At 46.3% G+C, this 15,760-nt stretch overlaps 1 protein-coding gene across 2 annotated transcripts; it reads left to right on the top strand.

Annotated features, from left to right (window-relative positions):
* Positions 1 to 7,112: 7,112 nt before the first annotated feature.
* On the top strand, positions 7,113 to 14,545 carry LOC114582458 (sulfotransferase 1A1-like). 2 transcript variants are annotated; one of them, XM_028703496.2, is made up of 9 exons: positions 7,113 to 7,309; positions 7,985 to 8,133; positions 9,901 to 10,026; positions 10,169 to 10,266; positions 10,702 to 10,828; positions 11,413 to 11,507; positions 11,927 to 12,107; positions 12,594 to 12,728; positions 14,198 to 14,545. In XM_028703496.2, exons 2-8 carry the CDS (start codon positions 7,986 to 7,988, stop codon positions 12,704 to 12,706), a joined length of 888 nt encoding a protein of 295 aa, XP_028559329.2. In that variant the 5' UTR covers positions 7,113 to 7,309; position 7,985; the 3' UTR covers positions 12,707 to 12,728; positions 14,198 to 14,545. The 2 variants fall into 2 exon arrangements, with proteins under 2 accessions (XP_028559329.2, XP_077773265.1); XM_077917139.1 differs by lacking the exon at positions 7,113 to 7,309 and adding an exon at positions 7,674 to 7,697.
* Positions 14,546 to 15,760: the final 1,215 nt, after the last annotated feature.

Raw genomic sequence — 15,760 nt, 5'->3', positions numbered from 1 at the left:
ATGACATCAAATATTATGAATATTAATTAATAGTATAATGTAAATATAATAAAAATTAATAATAATATAGATATTATTTATAACAATAACATGTTTATTTAGCTTTTCAAACACATGCCTGCCTCTGCTGCTCACAGTTGTCAAATTCTGGGCCACAAGGGGGAGCCAATGTCTTCAAAACCCTTTTCTCCACATAATTTTAGACTTCCTTCGAGTCTAGAACAAATATGTTTTAATGTATTTAGTTTTGAAATATCTTCCCAGCCCTTCCTTCCAAATGAAAGGCCGAGCAGCTGTCAAAACAACCATAAAAATGCAGCCAAACATCAGGTAAAATGACACAAAGCTCACTGTGAGGAACATTCCACACAATAAAAGCCAAACTGAACACAGAGATCTACACCCAAATCCTTGGCCTAAAAATGTCTGTTGGGAATAAGGATGTTTTATTTGTCTGTGCATGCGGACCTAGCATTTGCTGGCTTTGACTTGGGCAGTCTTCTCAGGGGATGGCATTCCACAGCAGCTGTGTCACAACCGAGAAGGCCCCGCTGCTTCCCAAACTCAGACATTTTTACTCGCCTGGTCAGAATAGGAGAATGTAAAACTATAATACCAGCCAAGACATTTTTTTCCTGTCAGTAGAAACAAGAACAAACATAGCACAGGTGCCAGAGGTGGAATTCTGGGCTGCAGCTGGGCAGGCCCACGCCTACGACTAGGGGTAGGCAAATCTGTCAGTTTGGGTTCCTCTCAGTTTCACATTTTTCAGATCTTAAATTATTCACATTTCCACGCTACTGTGCAATTTTTTAAAAGAGTCTTCAGTAAAATTCGTCAGCATCTTCGTGTGAATTTCTTCTAATATACGGTTTTGCCCAATGTGCACACCTTTGACAGTTTTTCCTAATAAAATGTCCTTTGGAATGCTATTTTCACTAATATACACAATGATGTGTGGAGTTTACTTTCACGTATGCATTTTTGAACAAATTGCATTGCTGGAGAACGGTGCTGCAAATTTCGGAGAAGCGCATTTTGAAGGATGGTTGTGTTTCAGATAGCATATTGTTTTGGAAAGTGCAAAAAAACCCCAACACGTTTCAAAAAAGCATGCAAAGTATTTTCTATTCAATCAAATGTCCCCTTAGCTGAAGAAGCTGCTAAAGAGATTATTCTAGCAGTCCTTGCAGAAGTGAATGTGAACTTTCTTTAATTCCTGCATCAAACAAAGATATATATGGGGGTCAACTCCCATCTCTTGTGAGTGCTCAATTAGTGCCAGTGCCTTCCATCAGGAGTTTGGGTGTAACCTTCGACACATCCCCCTCTATGGAGGCACAGGTTGCAGCTAATGCAAAGGTGACATTTTCCCACCTTTACCGTGCTAAGCAGCTGGTCCCTTACCTTTCTCACCCTGATCTAACCACTGTGATCCATGGGACAGTCACCTCCAGGCTCAATTATTGTAACTTGCTCTATGCGGGACTACTCTTGAAGCTGACCCAGAAACTCCAGTGGGTACAGAATGTCGCTGTGAGGGTGCTTACAGGGTTCTTGCCGCAGGACCACATTCATCCAGTGCTATGCCAGCTGCACTGGCTCCCGGTGGAGTACAGGGTCAGGTTTAAGGTCCTGGTTTTAACCTTTAAAGCCCTATACAGCCTAGGACCCTTGTACTTACGGGACTGCCTCTCCTGGTATGCCCCGCGGAGGACCTTATGGTCCACAAATAATAATATCTTGGAGGTCCCGGACCTCAAGGAGGTTAAACTGGCCTCAACCAGGGTAAAGGCCTTTTCGGCTTTGGCCCCAGTCTGGTGGAACACTCTGTCACAGGAGACCAGGGCCCTGCGGTACTTGACATCCTTCCGCAGGGCCTGCAAGACAGAGCTGTTCCGTCTGGCCTTTGGTTCAGGTCCAGGCCCTTTTATTGGCTCATGTGGGTCCAACATGGATAGCTGGCCCTGATGAATACTTGAGGTTTCCGACCCCTATGGTTGTACAGTGGTGCCTCGCAAGACGAAATTAATCCGTTCCACAAGTCTCTTCGTCTAGCGGTTTTTTCGTCTTACGAAGCAACCCTGTTAGCGGCTTAGCGGATTAGCGCTATTAGCGGTTTAGCGGCTTAGCGGCTTAGCGGCTATTAAAGGCTTAGCGGCTTAGCGGCTAAAAGGCTATTAGCGGCTTAGCAAAAGGGGGGGGGAGCGAAAAAAAATCGCAAGACTTGCAAGACGTTTTCGTCTTGCGAAGCAAGCCCATAGGGGAAATCGTCTTGCGAAGCAGCTCAAAAACGGAAAACCCTTTCGTCTAGCAGGTTTTCCGTCTTGCGAGGCACCACTGTAATTCGTGGGCAGTCATTTAATTTTATCCTGATTCTAATATTTAAGCTGTACTTTAATCATTTGATTGTGTTTTAATGTATTTGATATTTGATGTTAGCCACCTTTAGCCCGGTCTTGGTCGGGGAGGGCAGGGTATAAATAAAAATTTACTTACTACTTACTTACTAATTCAGAAGGAATTTTGAGGCAAGAGTTCAACAGTCTAAAAGTCCCTGAACTCCAGTGTGTGCTGTTTTTTGGCTCGTGGAATGAAGGCCTCAGGTTAAGGTGAATGACTGAGAAGTAAAGATAGGGCTCAACCACACATAACTGCTGGCTACTGAATCATGGAAGATCAAAACACTTTTCATGCAAAGAGGGGGCAGTTTGTGGCTCCCTCCAGCCCAATCTACTGATGACCAGAGATGACAGTTCATATTTTTTTGTCAGCAAAAGTAAAGGACGAGATTCACAGCAAAGTTAATTACAGCCTCCCAATCAGGGAACTGCATTGGTGACAAGGCCAATGTGCAACAAGGACACAGGGGTAGCCAATACACTCATGCTAGGGCCACGTCTGTCTCGTTACCACAGAGAACTAGGCAGTAGCCACAAGCACAGCTGTGGGAGCCCTGTGACACTGCCTGTTAAAGCAAACACAAGCACATTCAGGAAAACAGTCGAGGATGTCAGATCCACCATTCTTCATCCCAATGGACAGCAGAACTTGCTCAATATCTAATCCACACTATTTTGACTACCAACCAGAAATTAAGTTAAATAAATCTTAAAATTAGTCAATATATTTATCCCTGAGACACGAGAATCATAGAATTGTGGAGTTGGAAGGAACCACGAGAGTCAGGTGGTTGAACCCCTGCGATGCAGGAATCTTTTGCCCAATGTGGAGCTGGAACCCACGACCTTGAGATTGAGAGATGAAGGGTCTCAGGTTTTACTCGGATTCTACATTCCCATTACAGTGGTACCTCGGGTTAAGAACTTAATTCGTTCCGGAGGTCTGTTCTCAACCTGAAACTGTTCTTAACCTGAGGTACCACTTTAGCTAATGGGGCCTCCCGCTGCCGTGTGATTTCTGTTCTCATCCTAAAGTTCTTAGCCCAAGGTACTATTTCTGGGTTAGCGGAGTCTGTAACCTGAAGCGTCTGTAACCTGAGGTACCACTGTACACTGACTCGGGCACACCCCCACACCTGGTGTTTGAAGCTGTGTACACAGGGCTGTCTTTAGCAGATGCGGTGCTGGGGTGCAAATATCTGCCCAGTGGCCCCAAATTACCATGGATGGGGGTGGGGAGAGCTGCGCACTGCCAGCCATTGGAGGTATGCAACTCTCCCCCATTCCACTGCGGGAGAGCAATCCCCACAGAGGCTTGGGAGGAAAGCTGCACCCTGCCAACCATATAGCTGGCAGGTACGCAGCTTCCCTCCCAAGCCTCCTCAGGAGAAGAGTGATCCCTGCAGAGGCTTGGGAGGGAAGCTGTGCACCTGCCAGCCATATGGTTGGTGGGGCGCAGCTGGTGGGCATGCAGGGAAAGGGGAGGTCGCTGGCAAAGCCATGCAGCTCCCCCACTCACCGGGACGCCCCTGAGAGGCCAGTGCCCTGGCACGATGCACCACTAAGCCCTATGGGAAAGACGGCTCTGTGTGTACATAGGGCATTTGACACAGCCCAGACATATCCTGCAGCTTATTGAGAAATGCTATTTGATGCGTTTCCCCCTCAAACCGGCTTACATCCAATTCAACAACGTAAGCCGTATTCATTTAGCAGTTAAACTGAGGCATGTACGTCATTTGAGACAGCCATTGCGCATGTGCAGATGGCAGCTTCATGAATAGGAGTTGACGGGGGTTGCAGGTGTGAGGGAACCATACAGGTAATGAACATCAGGTGAAGGCATTCCTGCAATATGAAAATGTGACTTGAAACACAGTATGGGGAAACCATTCTTGCTTCATTTTGAGCTACTAATGTGTAGGTAGCCATAGACTCTGGACCTATGGTCTTTTATCATGGATCTTATTGTTGTGTAGTAATGTGCATTTACTTTGCTTATTTCACAATGTGTTCCATGAGGCCCACTGCGCTCTGATGATTGAGGCCTCAGAGTTAATGTCTCACTCTGAGCAACTTATTGCTGGTATGAATACACACTGGCTACCTATTTTTGATTGTTGACTTGGACCCCATCTGTACTATACATTTAAAGCAGTTATCAAACCACTTTAAAGAGTCATGGCTCCCCCTCCCCAAAGAATCATGGCAATTGTAGAGTGTTGAGCGTTGTTAGGGGACCCTTATTCCCCTCACAGAGCTAAAATCCCCAGAAGTCCCCAAAGAGGGAATAATTGTTAAACCGCACTAAGAATTGTGAGGGGAATAAGGGTGTCCTAAAAACTTTCTGTACCTTTAACAAACTACAGTTCCCAGGATTCTTTGAGGGAAGCAACGACTGTTCAAAGTGGTATGATACTGCTTTAATTTTAATGTACATGTTGTTGCCAGAAGCTGGGATGTCCATCTTCCCAGCCGTGCTCCCAAGCAAGTCATGTGACCTGCGCAATATCACAGAGCTCAAAAACACACGTTTTGGGGCAAAACATGCGAGATCACGCTCTCACACAAAATCGCAATGCCCTAAACAGGGATTTTTACTCCTAACTTTTGAAGCAGCATCTTCTTCTGGTTCCTCTGGTCTTTGTTTGCTGTTTCACAACTTAACTCCTAGACTCCTTGGTCCACTTAGGCTCACAGCCAGCTCTCTTGGGTTTCAGAACCCAACAGCCAAGAGCCTAACTCTTGCCAATTCCTCAAAATATCATTGATGTAAGCGTTTCTATGGTGCTGCTCTGAGGGAAACTTTTTTCTATTGTTTCAGATACATTCAACTACCACCCTCTACGCCCCTGAGATTGTACTTGGCAGACCTATTTTCTGTAAAAAAATTAAATGTTTGCCTTTTGAGCACTTGATGTTTGCTGCCCTTTGATGACAAGCAAAACCAGCTTTCTGAGGTGACCATCTCACTCTGCCTAATGGTAGGCTGGCCAGCTCTATTTGGATTGGTAGGAAGCTTCTGGAAAATTCTCAGCTACAGCCTTTTTAAGCCAGAGGTTTCTCAACCCCTTCCACCAACCACCTTGAGCAAAGGAACAAATATGTTATTCTTCCTCCCATCCCTATAAACACATCTGAAACATTTATATACAACTATAAACATGAAATAAGTTATAACATCATAAAACAAGCATTTTTAATATTTACTCAACCTTGACCCAACTGGGTGGCCCATGATTGTTAAGCCAAATATGGGTGTATACCATAGAGAACCAGAGCCAATCATATGAGTGCAGTCTGCCATGTTTGCACTATGCAAAGCATGCTTAAAGATGTGCATTGAAACATAGCTGTCAACATTTCCTCTTTTTAAAGGGAAATTCCCTTATTCTGAATAGGATTCCTTGCAAGAAAAGGGGGAAATTGACAGCTATGCATTGAAATGCCTCTTTTTTTTACCTGTGTGAGACAGGTAAAGGTAAAGGGACCCCTGACCATTAGATCCAGTCGTGACCAACTCTGGGGTTGCGGCACTCATCTCGCTTTATTGGCCGAGGGAGCCGGCGTACAGCTTCCGGGTCATGTGGCCAGCATGACTAAGCCGCTTCTGGCAAACCAGAGCAGCGCACGGAAACACCGTTTACCTTCCCGCCGGAGCGGTACCTATTTATCTACTTGCACTTTGACGTGCTTTTGAACTGCTAGGTTGGCAGGAGCAGGGACCGAGCAATGGGAGCTCACCCCGTCGCTGGGATTTGAACCGCCGACCTTCTGATCGGCAAGTCCTAGGCTCTGTGGTTTAACCCACAACGCCACCCGTGGTGTGAGACAGGTGCACACTACTAAACATATAGCACATTGTACGAACTCTCCAAGTGCCAGCAAAGCCCATGGCACCTTTGTAGAGCCAGAAATGGGAGGCTAATGGAGACTTTATGGCTCACTTGTGACATCTATGTGCTTCGAAATATACAAGTTGAACAGGTGGGAAGCAAGCCGGAAGTCAAGCAGGCATGGCAGCTTCAGAGACATATCAGGACCCCTGCAGCACACCCAAGTTGCTTCTCTAGCCAGATCAACACATTATAATGGCTTCTTCCATTGCTCAAATTAAAACTACCCAAATTGTTTTGGGAAGCCTGGTATCAAGAGATCATTAGTGGGCTTACTTAACATGGTGGTGGTGAGCTGAGAGAGTGTGCACACGGAGGGGCCTCGAAACCATTTTAAACTGCTGTCTAACCGCAGATCTTAAATTGAGTCCATTTTCAGTCCTCACTGATAGGTGAGAACATGCAGAGTTGACCTCCTGAGCATGTGCAGAGTGTTTTCCCTGTAGAAATGAGTAGGAAAGTCCAACCCAAACTATGTTGGCTGTTGAACGGTGACTCTGAAGGGGCAGGTTACTTAACAGGCTTGTTGCATAAGCTCCTTGGCAGCCTTCCGAACAGACACCTGGAAGAGGGATCTATTCTCTCTGGGGCTAAGCGAAGAGAGGGCACTTGGGGGTCTGGGAAGCTCTTAAAGAGGCAGCACTCCGTTAAGCCACCGTGCTTGAAAGCAACCCTTAAGCCTTGGTCGGAATGCCAGCACTGCTTTGGGTTCGTTTTTGTTTGGGGGGTGGGTGGGGATGTAGGAATTCCCAGCATCAAAGATTGCCATATATATTTAGTGTTTTACAGTGAAAACCCTTCCCTCTGCTTTGCTGAAGCAGAAGGGTTGCCTTGATCTCAGCGGCACCTCGGCAAAGCTACCAGCTCTCCACTGTCCCACCCCGGAATAATTCACCCCGGGAGATCTTCTCCGCCCATTGCTGGTCCACGCCCCACAAACCGGATTCCGGCGCGCTTCAGCTCCCAAATCAGCGCCAGCCGCCGAACCATCACCAGCGCATCAAGATCAAGGTAACCGACACCCGCGGAAGCTGAGCTGCCTCCGGACTGCGGGCAGTGGAGGAGCGAGGAGCTGTCAGGGCACAAGGCAAGCAGGACTCCTGGTGTCCCTGGGATGATGAGGGCAGAACAAGACCGTCCAATATCCTGGTGGACGACTAGTATTCAAGGCTGAGAGGGAGCGAGAGCCTGGGTCTTATTTTCCTGCATGAAGGCTTCAATCCTCGTCGACCCATTTCCCAGGCAGAAAGACCGACTGAACACAGAAGGACTTGTAGAAAGGGATGGGATAATGAGGCTGTTTTTAAAAATCCTGGTCCGTCCTGACCCTCGAGAAAGGACGCAGAGAGAGAGGACAAATTGCTTCGCTTGCAGGTGGCAAATGAGGTTGAGGATGGGGGTGAGACTTTCCCTTTTCTTCAGCAGATATTTCAGTTCCTTCGCAGTGAAATCCCAGTTCCTTGCAGTTATCTGATCCTATTATTCAGCCCAGCCTCAGAAATCCCTGCCAACTCCAGTCAAAGGGGAAGGTAGCGAATGCCAGATGTTGCGTAACGTTTGGTTGAATTTCAAGCTCAGATTCCACTCATGTATTGTACACCTTCCTTGCATGGCGGCGGGGGGGGGGACTCACTCTGCCCAAGGGTGCAAGCAGCCCACTTTCCTTTAACTCCCCTTTTCTGCCAGGATGAAGCCCAATGCAGAGCCGGAGCGCCCGCCACTGGTTTATGTCCAGGGGGTTGGCATGATCAAGACGTTTGCTGATGTCTTGGAAGAGGTGAAGGACTTCCAAGTTCATCCGGGGGACTTGCTGATCTCCACGTACCCCAAGTCTGGTGAGTGAATGTCTTGGGCTGCGTCCCACTCAATGGGAGGGAAAGATGCGATGCCTGCATTTAGTTGGACTAAAATCAAGGTTACCAGACGTCCCTGTTACCTGGGGACAGTCCCCAGATTTACAAATCAGTCCCCATACAAAATCTATTGAAGTTGAAAAGTGTCCCCGGATTCACTGAAAAAAAGCTGGTAACCTTAACTAAAATGCCTCATTGGTTCACTTCCAACTCCACAATTCTGGGCTTCTGTGAAAAGGTGCTGAGCCCTTGAGGTAATGTTACATGGTCTAACACAGCCTCCAAATAGCAATGGCTTCCAAGACGACAGCTTAAAAGGGATCACGTTCTTTGCAGACTTGTGGCTGTACAAATATGCCGGTTGTCGAGGTGGGAAGCAAGGATTTCCCTGGTGAAAACAGGGACATAACTGTGCAGTTGTTGTCAGTGCTGGATTTAGGGCTGTGCAGGCAGTTCCCCCGAACCGAGGGGGGGAAACAAAATAGAGGAGATCCATTGGAGGACTGGGGCAAATTTTGGGCTCGTGCAGAGTGCCATATAACAGTTGTAATATATCTCTAATCCTTACACTAAGAATTCCTTTATTTATTACATTTGTATACCGCCCATTCTTCAAAAGATCTCTGGGCAGTGTATTAAAACATGAGATAAAAGCACAAGGTAAAGGGACCCCTGACCGTTAGGTCCAGTCATGACCGACTCTGGGGTTGTGGCGCTCATCTCGCTTTATTGGCCGAGGGCGTACAGCTTCCGGGTCATGTGGCCAGCATGACTAAGCCGCTTCTGGCGAACCAGAGCAGCACACGGAAATGCCGTTTACCTTCCCACAGGAGCGGTACCTATTTATCTACTTGCACTTTGACGTGCTTTCGAACTGCTAGGTTGGCAGGAGCAGGGACCGAGCAACGGGAGCTCACCCCATTGCGGGGATTCGAACCGCCGACCTTCTGATCAGCAAGCCCTAGGCTCTGTGGTTTAACCCACAGTGCCACCTGCGTTAAATAAATAGTTAAAACAGGACTCCCCTCCCCCAGTCCACCATCACACAGTTTCCAGACTTCTTTTGGGGAGGATATGTACTTTACCTGTATGCATGGGATTTATTTTAAGGGGGGCATGCTTTATGCTGGGGGGGGGCAGAACCCAGATATTTGTGATGCAATTAGTCAGTTAGTTAAGTATTTCTATTTATTTACTTGATTTGGGGGGCAGCTGCCCCCACCTGGGCTACAGCCATGACTGTAGGGTGTACAGTGGTACCTCGGTTTCCGAACTTAATCCATTCCAGAAGTCCGTTCTTAAACTGAAACCGTTCTTAAACTGAGTTGCACTTTCCCTAATGAGGCCTCCTGCCGCCGGTTCCCTTCCACCGTTCTGATTCCGTTCTTAGACCAAGGTAAAGTTCGCAAACCAGGACACTACTTCCGGTTTTGCAGAATTCGTAAACCGAATAGTTCATAAACAGGACTGTTCTTAAACCGAGGTACCACTGTATATGTACCCTCAGGTGGCATATATAAGTTTTAAAGCACTCCCCCCCCCCCCTTAAAGTGTTCTGGCGAATGTAATTGACCCATTACAAAGTTACAATGCCCAGAAACCCTTAACAAAGTACAGCACCCAGAATTATTTGAGGAAACGTAGTTTGCACGTGCTTTAAATGTAGGGCGTATGCAGCCTCAATCTTGGCTTTCCATAACTGCACTGCAATCGAGAATTTATGCAAAACGCCCCTTCATGCCATTTCAGGAACTACCTGGGTGAGCCAGGTCATCGACCTGATCTATAAAGAAGGCAATGTGGAGAAATGCAGCAACGAACCCATCTACCAGAGAGTCCCTTTCTTGGAGTTTGCTGTTGAAGGAGTTCCCAAAGGTAAAACGCCCCAGAAGGCCAGCAATCCAGGAGTCCCTCGCCGTAAGGTACGCTGTGGGGACAGGTCGTGAAAGATGGGGAGAAAAGAAGCCTCTTTATTGACTTCTGTTTTCCCCCTCCCTCCCTTCCTCCCTCCCTCCAGGCATTGATCTGCTCAGAAAAGCACCTCGGCCGTGTCTAATTAAAACACACCTTCCGGTCCAATTGCTTCCAAAATCATTCTGGGAAACGGATTGCAAGGTGAGAGGGTATATGGGCACCTGAATCTATCAAGAGCGGGATCTGAAAGAGGTCACTGTGGAAGAAAGGGGCTGGAAGGTTAATTTGAAAGGAGGATCACAAAGTTGCCAGCAGGGCTGTGTATTCTATGCAGAAGAAGGTTACTGTTTTCAAAAAAGGGAATCTAAGTTTCTAGTCTATATATGAAAGATACTTAAATACTTTATTTAGAAAATATCTAAGTTACTAGTCCATATGAAAACAGGCTTGAAAACCTATGGGCAATGTAAAAATTTAAAAACCAGAGGTGGGGAGGGCTTTGCAGCATTTTGTAGTAGCCAAGGGGAGGGACTTCAAAACCTTTGCATTGCCCCTTGCCCTTCTGCCTGACTGGCAGAAGCAGAATAAATTATGCTGATCATCCATTTAAACTGCATGCTACTTTCTGCACTACAGATGATCTACGTGGCCAGAAACGCCAAAGACGTGGCTGTCTCGTATTATTACTTCTACCAAATGGCAAAAGTGCATCCTGATCCTGGAACGTGGGACGAATTCCTGGAGAAGTTTATGGCTGGAGACAGTAAGGACTGTGGGAGATGAGACAGAGGCAGAGGGCGAGGGCAATGACCCTGAAAGCCAAGGACAGAAAACTTGTGATCTTCTAGATGTCATTGGACCCACCTGCTATATAGAAATTATGAAATTCCATATGGAATTATGAGCAAGTGTTTTACATAGATCTTACCTGGTTTGGAGGAGCTTTGTGAGTGTGAAGGTTCATATCCAGGCATTGCTCCTCTGGATTCCCATTGCTTCTGGGCAGGTAGCGGTAGAATGAGATAAACAAATGATGAAGCTTCCTTATATTGAGTCAGATCGTGATAATCTGACTGACAGCAGCTCTTCAAGGTGTCTGTCAGACTTTCCCCAGTTCTGAAGATGGAACCTTGATCCTTATGTGTGTGGGAAATGTGCCGTGTTTTAGACTACCACTTCCATCAGCCCCAGCTGTCCTGACTAATGGTCAGGGAAGATGGGTATTGCAGTCCAAAAAAGGGAAAAAAGAAGCTATAGTACTGAGTTGCAGCCTTTACCCAGCAGAGGCCAGAATTTCCTCGTTTCTAGAAAGGTTCTCACGGAAGCCCATAATCTCTCTCTCCTCAGTCTCTTTTGGATCCTGGTACGACCATGTCAAAGGCTGGTGGGACAAGAGGAATGAACATAAGATGCTCTACCTTTTCTATGAAGACTTGAAAGAGGCAAGGTCCCCACCCCTCACGCAGCATCGGTCTCTGGCCCTCCCCGGTATAACCCTTTCAACGCCAGTTCTGCTGCAACGGCAAGCAAAGCCACCAAAATGTTCAAAATGTAAACATAGCACATATAGAATGTATCGCGCATGCATGCAGTGTGTCAGAAGGAACTGTGGTGTCTAGAGGGCCGGAGCATCATTTGCCAGGGTGCACCAGACAAAATGACGGTTCCCAGGTTGGGAAATTGGGAGGTCCACCTGGGTATTCCCATTCTGTATACTGTGTCCTTCTCCCCTGTCTTCCTTTCCCAACCCAGGGCTGGGGAAACCCAGCCAGATGGGTGGGGTATAAATAATAAATTATTATTATTAATTTATTAACCCAAGTCCCCTGGCATCAACCCCCAATCATTGCTTATCTTCTAGAATCCTCAGCGGGAGATCCGAAAAATAATGGAATTCCTGGAGAGGCCCCCTAATGACCACCTGGTTGAGAAGATTGCTCACCACACCTCCTTCAAAGAGATGCAGAAGAACCAAATGGCCAATTACACAAGCATCCCTGCCACGATTATGGACCACAGTATCTCCCCTTTCATGAGGAAAGGTAAGCTGCACTGACACCTGGAGGGATGGGCTGAAGAGGGCTGAGATTCCAGCGGTCCTAGGGGTTCACCGCAGGGTCCATGTTTCCTTTTGGAAATGAGGCACAGTGGAGACTGTGGTATCTTTATGATATATGGTTTATTTACACATACATACATCCTGAGCCTGCAATGGAGGGGTTCACAGCATCAGTACATCAAAAGGGTCTTGTTTCTACCACAGCCACAGGCTTGGATTCAAGCAAAAATCAGCCACAACTCTTTCTCTCTCTCTGCCTTTCTAGCCTGCAGCTTTTTCCTCTGGCAAACCCGGCCCCCAAATCTCAGGCTTTGTCCTTCTAACTCTCCAACAGCTGGAGAAGGGGCCCTCCCCGTTCCTCTTTTATCCATCATATTTGACAGGTCTTTAGGTAGTAATGTTCGTGTCTATCTTGTCCCTCTTTAATTGCCAGTGTCTTGACTCCCATTTCTTCCCATTTCAACCCCAGGAATCACTGGTGATTGGAAGAACAAGTTCACAGTGGCTCAAAACGAGCGCTTTGATGCCGATTACAAGAGGCAGATGGAAGGAACGACCCTGCACTTCCGGACAGAGATTTGATCTCTCTGACTTCTCTTTTTGGGTGAGTCTCCTTTTATTCCCATTCTATGGAATCTACTACCTTTGCTTCAGATTCTTAATATCAGTTCCACTCACGGGGTTTCTTGTTTGATGAACAGATCTAGTTCTAGTTAATAGAAAAGAGACAAAATACAGAAGCCATGATTCTTGGATTGTTTCCCATGTCCACAAACGCTCCTGAACATGCACAATACTATTCAGCTTTCTCCCTAGCGGACAAGTCTTCCTTGACATTCCCTGCTGGTGTGTAGGTGGACACTTCCAGAAGAGCTGTTTATTGAGCATTTGTGCTGATTTGTTTGCAGGGAGGTTAGACGATCCTGTGTCAAACCAAGTGTTATTCTGCACTTCCCATCATTTTTCTTATTACAAAAAGTGGATTTCTGTGTTACTTTTCATATTGCAAAAGTCTGATCTTTGGATAAGTGGTTTTGTTGTTCAAGACTGCCTAATTAACTATAATGGTGCAACCTGTATTTGTTGGTATATGATTGAATCCCACCCAAAAATATCAATGGTCTAGCAGAGCCGTGTGTATGTGTGTGAAGCCCCTTGCCTTGGTGCTGCTTCTCCTTGCCATTGCTGCCCATTCAGTTGTCCCCTCTTGGCAAGTGAGTAGTGTCAGGAACAAGGAGAAGGTAAAAAGGTAAAGGGCCCCTGGACAGTTAAGTCCAGTCAAAGGCAACTATGGGATGTGGCACTCAACCCGCTTCCAGCTGAGGGGCCAGTGTTTGTGCACAGCTTTCTGGGTCATGTGGCCAGCATGACTAAACTGCTTCTGGTGCAACGGGACACCATGACAAGTGCCAGAATGCACAGAAATGCTGTTTACCTTCCCACCACAGCAGTACCTATTTATCTACTTGTACTGGTGTGCTTTCAAACTGCTAGGTTGGCAGGAGCTGGGACAGAGCTACAGAAGCTCACCCGTTTGCATGGATTTGAACTGCCGACCTTCCAATCCGCAAGCTCAAGAGGCTCAGTGGTTTAGACCACAGTACTACCCACTCCCCCAACAAACAGTAGGCTCCACTCCCTTACCTGCTCTCTCTGGGCAGTTGTGTGGCTTGAGCAGCGCCCAGAGAAAGAGGACTAGTGAATGGGGAACAGCAACAGCAGTGAAAATGAGCAGGGGGGGCCCGTGGACCCCGTGGAATCTGAAGCTGGCACTATTTCCCCTTCCTTCAAAACCCATATTTCCTTTGGGGCCTTTGGTATAATCTCATAATCTTCATTCCCTACTGTAACAAAGCTTCAAATACAGCCACATCCCCACCAACATTTAAAGCATATGACTTCCTCCCCAAGAGTCCTGGGAACTGTAGTTTACCAAGAATGCTCTGTGAGGATTAAACTACAGTTCCCAGAGTTCTTTGGGGCAACAAGTGTCCTTTTAAATGGTGTGGATATGAATGCGATGGCATCTGCCCACATCATTCCCTCCCCTGCTCTCCCCATTGTTTGTTTTAGATTGCAAACTGTTTGGTGCCAGGAGAACACCTAGTGTTGTCTCTGGAAGATGCCACCATGTGCCTTGATGGTGTAAAGACGAAGATCAAGCCAAGATGCCTTCATGACCCCTTCAAGAAACAGCCAGTTTCCCAAAGTGCTGCTATGTAGTTTTTCCAGCCACTGTGTAGCTTTGGAGCTGTCACTTCTTATCAGCCTGTGTCTAGAACAAGCACAAACTAATGTTCAGCTCAATTTATAGCTCAGTAAGCTGTGAATCCTTGACCTCCCTTCCTAGACAGCAGATGCAGGAAGGAGTTCAAGAAAATCTGGTTGTTACATTCCAAAAGGATGGAACGTCTCTTTTTTGCCTCTCTCTCTCTCTCTCTCTCTCTCTCTCTCTCTCTCTCTTGTCTCTCCTCTCTCTATCCTGCTTTGACCCTGGAGAGGCTTTTTAAAAATAGAACGATCTGGTCTCAAAGAAGCCCACTTTTTATAGAATTTTAGCAAAGACATATATTGTGCATTACTTAAGCAGAGTACATGACATGCACTTAAAAAACCGTCCCAAATCGTCAGGTTGATACTCTGCTCATATCTTGTATTCCCACCATTAATAAATACTTTTATTGAAAAGCTTTCTCGTCCTCGTCCTTTATTAATTTAACAACATTAGTGTTGAGTGTCAGCAAATGATTTCCTGCATCAGCAGGGGGTTAGGCCGAATGAGCTTTGTGGTACCTTCCTGCTGTAAGCAAAGTTTCAAGGGTAAGTATATCTTTGAGCTGATGGCTATATTCAAGAAAAAGCACATGACATGTGGAATGTGCAGTTTCATCTGGAAATAATCATCAGCGTAACCTGAGAGGACTGCAGCCTTCCAGCCAGAACCTATGTTTCCTCCAAGTAGGTGGTGCTCTGTAAACTGGACTGCTGAGCATCCCAAGGGGCAAAGGAGTCGGATGAGCTGAACTTCCCTGCCTTCTGCTCTTCCTACTGTCATTTGGGGAGTGAGTATAACAAGAAACAAAACCAGGCACCAACCGCCTCACACTGAAACAGCCTTGGAGCACTAAACATTGCCAAACTTTTTAGTTTTTTAAATAATACTTTAAATATTGTATTCCATCAAAACTATTCAAAGACTGTTGAAACATTGGCAGCAAAACTTAATCCCCTAATTAAACCCTTAATTTCAGTGTGGGAAAAACTTAAGGAAGCTATGAATTAAACAGATACTAGTGTAGAAAGTCAGAAACATCACACCAGTTGCATTCATCTACATGGCCCTGTAAAGAAAAAGCGAAGGATTAGTATTATAATACAGTGGTACCTCGGGTTACATACGCTTCAGGTTACAGACGCTTCAGGTTACAGACTTCGCTAACCCAGAAATATTACCTCAGGTTAAGAACTTTGCTTCAGGATGAGAACAGAAATCGCGCCACGGCGGCAGCTGGAGGCCCCATTAGCTAAAGTATAGTGCTTCAGGTTAAGAACAGTTTCAGGTTGAGAACGGACCTCTGGAACGAATTAAGTACGTAACCAGAGGTACCACTGTAATAATAATAATTTATTATTTAT

This window comes from Podarcis muralis, chromosome 13 (assembly GCF_964188315.1).
Source record: "Podarcis muralis chromosome 13, rPodMur119.hap1.1, whole genome shotgun sequence".
Classification (NCBI taxonomy): domain Eukaryota; kingdom Metazoa; phylum Chordata; class Lepidosauria; order Squamata; family Lacertidae; genus Podarcis; species Podarcis muralis.
The sequence above is the reverse complement of the archived record's forward strand: the minus strand, read 5'-3'. Positions and strand labels throughout refer to the sequence as shown.